Source organism: Boleophthalmus pectinirostris, unplaced genomic scaffold (genome assembly GCF_026225935.1).
Source record: "Boleophthalmus pectinirostris isolate CB_2022bp ecotype Guang Dong unplaced genomic scaffold, ASM2622593v1 HiC_scaffold_14, whole genome shotgun sequence".
NCBI lineage: Eukaryota > Metazoa > Chordata > Actinopteri > Gobiiformes > Gobiidae > Boleophthalmus > Boleophthalmus pectinirostris.
Genome location: NW_026571047.1, coordinates 35,696,969 through 35,704,468, shown reverse-complemented (window position 1 = coordinate 35,704,468; position 7,500 = coordinate 35,696,969). Strand labels below are relative to the sequence as shown.

At 44.8% G+C, this 7,500-nt stretch overlaps 1 protein-coding gene across 1 annotated transcript in view; it reads left to right on the top strand.

Moving 5' to 3' along the window:
- minpp1b (multiple inositol-polyphosphate phosphatase 1b) overlaps nucleotides 1-5,443 on the top strand; it is a 5,756-nt gene extending 313 nt beyond the window's left edge. The window contains exons 1-7 of the mRNA XM_055149991.1: nucleotides 1-152; nucleotides 465-722; nucleotides 1,483-1,671; nucleotides 1,773-1,870; nucleotides 2,482-2,612; nucleotides 2,804-2,937; nucleotides 3,879-5,443. The exon at nucleotides 1-152 is cut by the window's left edge and continues 313 nt beyond it. Of these exons, the coding sequence (XP_055005966.1) occupies nucleotides 1-152; nucleotides 465-722; nucleotides 1,483-1,671; nucleotides 1,773-1,870; nucleotides 2,482-2,612; nucleotides 2,804-2,937; nucleotides 3,879-4,126 (1,210 nt within the window). The 3' untranslated portion in view covers nucleotides 4,127-5,443. The remainder of the gene's footprint in view (nucleotides 153-464; nucleotides 723-1,482; nucleotides 1,672-1,772; nucleotides 1,871-2,481; nucleotides 2,613-2,803; nucleotides 2,938-3,878) is intronic.
- The last annotated feature ends 2,057 nt before the right edge of the window (nucleotides 5,444-7,500 follow it).

Below are 7,500 nucleotides of genomic sequence, written 5' to 3'. Positions count from 1 at the left end.
CGGGACCCGCTTCCCCACCGTCAAGAACATCCGGCGCATCGAGCGCCTGAGCCGCCTGGTCCAGAGCCGCTCCCCCCGGGGCCCCGGAGCTCCGGCCTGGCTCCGGGACATCCACGAACACTGGCGCCAGTGGTACACGGAGGATATGGACGGTACTGAGCCGGATGCCCTCCCACTGGCCCATTAGAGTCCTGATTTAGACCTGGTTTAGTCCTGTAGTACTTTTAGGCTGTAGTACTTTTAGTGCAGTTCTTGTACACTGTAGTATTTTTAGACAGTAGTACTTTTACTGTAGTACTTTTACTGCAGTACTTGTACACTGTAGTATTTTTAGACCGTAGTACTTGTACACTGTAGTATTTTTAGACAGTAGTACTTTTACTGCAGTACTTTTAGCCTCCTTGAGTTCTTTGGGATCCTGTGGTCACGTGACATCGAAGCTCTGCTCTGATTGGCTGTTGCAGGTCAGCTGGTGGAAAAGGGGAGGGCCGACCTGAGGAACCTGGCGACGCGATTGGTCGACTCGTTTCCTGCTCTTCTGACAGAGGCGGGGCTTCGTACCGGTGGCATCAGCGTCAAAACCAGCTCCAAACATCGATGTGTGAGCAGCGCCGAAGCCTTTCAGGACGGACTCCACCGGGCCTGGGACCGGACTGGACCAGGGACCAGACCGGGGACAGGACCGGGGACCACTGGGACCCAGGCAGCAGGCGGTGAGCAGGGTAAGTCTGGGTTTAGTCCTGGTTTAGTTTTGGTTTAATTCTGGTTTAGTCCTGGTCTGAACTAGGGCCCAACCGATATATCGGTTGTCTGATATTATCGGCCGATATGGGCTCTTGGAAACATATTGGCGATCGGCCTAAATCTTGCCGATCTGTGTGGATATTTCCCGTGGGCAGGTTCTATGTGGTTCTAAATCTCAGACTCTACATTCTGTTGATTTAATCCAGTTTACAGGTAAATGTGACTCCACATCAGGATTTCCTCTATAAGTGAGTGTATTGTTCGTATATTTGTGACTGGAGCTGCACTGATGTAAATGAGCTGTGAACAGAGGTGTGAATGATCAACATTTACACATATATATAATTACCGCGGCGCGCAGCATTTACGGCTAAAGGCTAACAGCGCTAGTTTACTTTCTTTACTCGCTGCTGGAATGTGATGCTGTAAAAATGTCATTTGTCCTACTGTCTGTAAATCTGACGTAAAGAGGCACAAGAACAAGAAATGTTTCCTAAATAAACACAATTTAAAATCCACCAGAGACAAACCAAAATGTTTTAAACAATTCAACAATTACAGTGAATTTTTACATCATTAAATATATATCGACAATTATATCGACAGCTCCAACTTCTGTTTTATCGATATCATATTGACCACAACAAAATCCATATCGGTCGGGCCTTAGTCTGAACCTGGTCTGGTCCCGGTCTGACCCCAGTCTGGTCCTGGTCTAAACCCGTCTTTGTGTCTCAGGGTACGTTCATGAGGTGGACGATGTTCTGATGCGTTCCTTCGAGCGTTGCCGTGGTTACGTGGAGGGGGTGGAGACAAACGCCACGGCAACGGAGGAGGTGGAGCGCTTCAAACACGGACCGGAACTCAGACAAGTCCGGACCCGGATCTCCGAGAGGCTGGGACTGGACCCGGACCTGCTCACTCCAGGTCTGAGCGGAACCAAAGTCAAAGCACATGTACCTTTTTGTCCTTTTTGTGTGTCTGTAGTTGTAGTTTTTGACCCGTTTGTCCCTCTGTTCTCGCCGTAGACCTGGTGGAGGCTGCGTTCTTCATCTGCTCCTATGAACTGGCCATAAAGTCGCTCTACTCCCCCTGGTGTCGACTCTTCACAAAGGAGGACGCCAAGGTACCAACGGGTGGTCCTGGTCTAGTCCTGGTCTAGTCCTGGTCTGGTCCTGGTTTAGTCCTGGTCTGATCCTGATTTAGTCCTGGTTTAGTCCTGGTCTGGTCCTGGTCTAGTCCTGGTTTAGTTCTGGTCTGGTCCTGGTTTAGTCCTGGTCTAGTCCTGGTTTAGTCCTGGTTAGGGTTAGGGTTAGGTGTTGGAGTAGTACTTTGTGTACAGGTTTTGGAGTAGTACTTTGCGTACTTTGCGTACTTTGTGTACTTTGTGTACAGGTGTTGGAGTAGTACTTTGTGTACTTTGTGTACTGGTGTTGGAGTAGTACTTTGTGTACTGGTGTTTGGAGTAGTACTTTGTGTACAGGTGTTGAGTTAGTACTTTGTACTTGTGTACTTGGTGTTTGTGTACTTTGTGTTAGTAGTACTTTGCGTACTTTGTGTACTTTGTGTACAGGTGTTGGAGTAGTACTTTGTGTACTTTGTGTACAGGTGTTGGAGTAGTACTTTGTGTACTTTGTGTACAGGTGTTGGAGTAGTACTTTGTGTACTTTGTGTAGGTGTTGGAGTAGTACTTTGTGTACTGGTGTTGGAGTAGTACTTTGTGTACTTTGTGTACAGGTGTTAGAGTACAAAGGCGACCTGAAGCAGTTCTGGAAACGTTCTTACGGTCACTCGATCAACGGACTCTCCACATGTCCCCTGTTCCACCACATCTTCAGAACACTGGACAAGGCCGGACGCCCCCGCAGGTACTACACTACTACTACTACTACTACTGTTTATAGTACTACTCCATGTATGTAGTGGTAGTACTTGTGTATTGTGTATTGTGTGTTGTGTGTAGTACTTGTGCGTTGTACGTTGTTCTTGTGTGTTGTGTGTAGTACTTGTGCGTTGTACTTGTGTGTTGTGTGTAGTACTTGTGTGTTTTTCTCCTCAGAGCCACGGACACGCCCCCTGAACCTGCCTCGATTCTGATTGGTCATGCTGAGACACTCCTCCCACTCATCTCCCTCTTAGGTCTATATAAGGACAAGACCCCGCCCACCGCCGCCAACTACCAATCACAACACGGTAAGAAACCGAGCGACCAATCACGGCACGGTAAGAAACCGAGCGACCAATCACGGCTCTGCAGTCCAGGTGTTTTTATTTTGAACTTTTCAAATCTTCAGGTTCAGTTTTTCTGTGACGTCCAAAATAAAGAAACACTCTGGGATTTTAATCTGTGTGTCAGTCGTTTTTCAAAATAAAACCAAAAATAAGAAAAAGAAAAAACAACGATTAAGATTTGTCTAACGGACTAAACCAGGATTAAACCAGGATTAAACCAGGATTAAACCAGGACTAAACCAGGACTAAACCAGGACTAAACCAGGACTAAACAGTTTCCGGTCCTGGTTTCAGTCCTGGTCTGGTCCCGGTCTCGGTCCTGGTCCTGTTCCTAGCCTCAGTCCCAGTCTCAGTGTCAGTCTGGTGCCGGACCTGGTTCAGTCCTGGTTCAGTCCGTTATCTGTTTTTTCATTTTGGTTTTGGAGACAAATAATGAAGAAAATCTTTGTTTTTTCATTTTCTTATTTTTGTTATTTTTGTGTTATGTTTGTGTAGTTTTATTTTGAAAAACAAACGACACACATGTCTTGAAGCTTTTGGAGTTTTTCCTGAATCTTGGAGGCGCCTCATATTTCCTCAGGACAAAAGTGTCCCGTGGTTTCACTGACGCCCCTCCCCTCGCTCTGTCGTTCTGACGCCCCTCCTCTCGCTCTGTCGTTCTGACGTTCTGACGTTCTGACGCCCCTCCTCTCGTTCTGTCGTTCTGACGCCCCTCCTCTCGTTCTGTCGTTCTGACGCCCCTCCTCTCGCTCTGTCGTTCTGACGCCCCTCCTCTCGCTCTGTCGTTCTGACGCCCCTCCTCTCGCTCTGTCGTTCTGACGCCCCTCCTCTCGTTCTGTCGTTCTGACGCCCCTCCTCTCGTTCTGTCGTTCTGACGTCCCTCCTCTCGTTCTGTCGTTCAGGTCGCGTCTTCCGCTCGTCGTTCATCGTCCCGTACGCCGCCAACCTCCTCTTCGTGCTGTACGACTGCCCCCGCGGGCCCCGGCTCCGCCTCCTCGCCAACGAGTCGCCGGTTCGATTCCCAGGACTGACCCAGGACCTGCCGCTGTACAGAGACGTCAGGGCCACATATCGCCACCTGCTGGACGGATGTGACTTCTACAAGGAGTGTGAGGGGAGACCGAGCAGAGCGCCCAACACCGAACTATGACCTGAACCGGGTCTGAACCGGGTCTGAACCGGGTCTGAACCAGGTCTGAACCAGGACTGCAATAGTGACGTAAATAAACTCAGAATAGAAGTGTAAATAAACTTTGTGCCAAAAGCAGAACTTCTGTAAAAGAAAAAAAAACAGGGAATCGTTTTGTGAAAATCAGAATTAAATCTGTATTTATGAAAAGCACAAATACCTCGGACGTGTGTCGAGTAAAAAACGACGTCGTTCAGTTTCAGATTTATATTTATACCAGTTTATAAAAACTCTTCTGATTCAGGATCAGATTGTGGTGATTTTTCACTGAATCGTCTGAAGTCTTCCACTCGAGGAAAAACTCTGAACCTCGACACGTTTCACTCACATTTATTTTCTGAAATTCTCTGAAACACTGAACATTTTTATATTTATATTTAAGGTTTTTTCACAATATTCACTTGGTTTCCTTTTTTAATTTTATTTTGGTTTATTATTTTATTTCACACACAGAAGTTTTACAGAGTCTGAAACGACGCTCGATGATTAAGGTTTTATCTCTAAATGTCTAAATGTGTGTGTGTGTGTGTGTGTGTGTGTAAATGTGTGTGTGTGTGTGTTTTACATTTAGACATTTAGTCATAAAAACATTAAAACGTTGGACGTCGCTCCTCGTTTCAGACTTTGTGGAAAGGTTCGATTAAATGGAACTTTCTCGTGTCGTTTAAAGCCACAGTGTGTAACTTTCTGGAGGCGCCGCATCACAACAGGAAACACAGCGCCATGGAAACGGGCCAAGTAAGAGTCGGGTTTGTGGAGAGGCGAGCTCGCTCACAGTACGGGCGCAGGGTTTTCTGTTTTTAGTGCAGTAAAAATCTGACAAAAACATGTTTGTGGATAAAAGTTCCATAGTGTGGCTTTAACTTTTCCGTATCCAGTAAGAACTCTCATTACTCACTGTGTCACACTTTTCTAAAACGGGTGTTGGTTGTTCAAAGTGGAGGACGCTTCTCAAACTGAAAAGAAGGGGTTTCCATGGCAACAGAAGACTAAGCCCTGCCAAAGGTCAAAGGTCAGGGTCAAATCCTCCGTAGTTTGGGACGGTTTTGTTTAGTTTTCTGAAGGAGTCGGGGATCGTCGCTGGGACCGACGCTCGGCTCTTCTCTTTGTTCCTTTTACTTGAATTTTTTGTTTTTGGTTGAAATTTTGGGTAAATTTGCTATAAATTTTCTTTGCTGTTTTATTTTTCTACTTTTTGAGACGATTTTGAGTTGATGTTGAAGTGACGTTTGACAAATGTGTTTGATTTGAGCTTTAATAAACTTCAGTGAAAGAAAATGGTGCCACTCATTTATGACGCCGCCTACAGGAACTCAAAGGAACTTTACCTTCAGGACTTGACCTTCAGTGACTCCAGGGACTTTACCTTCATATAAAGAGCCGGTGTGTTGAATGGCTCTTTGAAATGAACTGAGCCAAAAGATTCGGATCCTATTGTGATGGAAATCTGTCTTTGTGTAAATGAATGTGATTTCTGTCTGAACCCAGAGCTTCATGAACATGTGTAAAGCTCAGCAGACACAAGTGTCCCTCACCAACTGTGTTTTATCTGTCCTTAAGCAAAGGAACTTGTGATTCAATATATTATGATGCCCCACAATATTATTGTTAGATTTTTGACGATACAATATCACGATATCACGATATCTCGGTTATTGTTACATCCTTAATGTGGACCAAAACATATTCTAAACTTAGATCGATGTGTGTGTCGACGTTTGTCAGATAGAACAGCTGAACTCACTCGTGACTCGTTCTTTTACAACACAAATCAAATATTGTTGAGAAAGTTCTTCCCGTGTCTGTAGCAGAAGTTTCATAAATGTGTGACACTTGTCGGTTGCTTCACTCTTCAGTCTTCAGCTCGATGGGTTTAAGTCTGGACTCTGAGCTGCTGCTCCAGGTTTTCAAGTTTTACCATCTTGTTCTTTTTTCCTGAGGTGGTTTTGTCAGAGCGTCGACTTCTGTTTTGTTCTTTTATCTTTTTTTAACCTCTGTCTAGGTAAGAACCAAACAGCAATGTTCAGTGAACTGCAATAAAAAAAAATTAGGGTGTTTTGACCGGTAGTGCACATTTACAACATACATAACTTTTATTTAAATTCAGGTTTTACAGCAGCAACAGTTTATAAACACAGAGAACTACATTTCCCATGATTCATTTCAGCACAGACGACATGAAGAAACTTGTTTGGACTTTAATTCTTGGGATTATGACAGAAATAATTCACACCAAAATATTGTCAAGGTGTTTTAAAAGCACAAAAGTGCCCAATATCAGACTCTTCCAAATATCGTGATAATATCGCATCGAGGGATTTGGATATTGTTACATTCCTCGTCAACAGTAAACAGTGAAAAACTGGCAAACGTTTGGTGTTCTAAAACTTTTGACGGGTAGTGTGTGTTAGCACCAGCCTGTGAAACGTGTCACTCTGCTTTGATGTGTGTGCAGCTTGTATTTCTGTAGAAATACTCCGAGCTCAGACGCTCTGGAGATGGGAGATGGTTTCACACGGGAGGGACATGCGGAGGAGGAGGAGGAGGAGACGCTGTTGGTCTCTGGCCAGGCCCTGTCCATATCTGCAGGAACAATAAACTTTGTCTGTATTCCAAAAACTCATCGGGCCAAAGTCATATCAGTAAAAGTGAACAAACCTGGTGACTGTTCTAAATTGTTCAACCCCTTAAAAAGCTAAAAAATATCAGTAATCAGGTAGTCAGGCTGGTGCCCCCTAGGGTTTCCGCTCAGTTTCATTTGTCTCCAGCTCTAGATCAGGAATCAGAAAACACTTGACGGTTTACGAAAACCATGGAAATGTGAGTTCAGGCACCAGCCAATCAGAGAAGAGACAGACATTCTGTGTTGTCAATGATTCCCCAGATCCCCGAGGATTTAAAGTCTTGTTCAATTTGATCTCGGGGAAAGACGTTATTGTTCTTCTTCCTACAGGATTTGGAGCTTTACAAACGTCACGACCAAACAGCAGCGATTGGTTCAATAAAAAAAGCACAAATCCTAATGCTGCGAGGTTTGGCAGTTTCCACCAAGTGAAACCGACTAATAAATCAGGCCAATGATCAGCACCAGCCAACTCTGTTCTACTGTAGTTTATACTGAGACTCAATGTCCCATAATCCTTTGCTCTGCTGTGGTTTCCTGGTCACACAGACCTGGAGTTGTTAATAGATGGAAGACGAGACCTGAGACGCTCTGATATGCTGAGCTCTACTGTCGTGTCGAACTGTGTCGAACGATCTCTAAACTCTAGAACTGAAACGATTTAAAGCTTGGGATATTTTTATATAAATAAGTATATTTATTTTATGTTTTA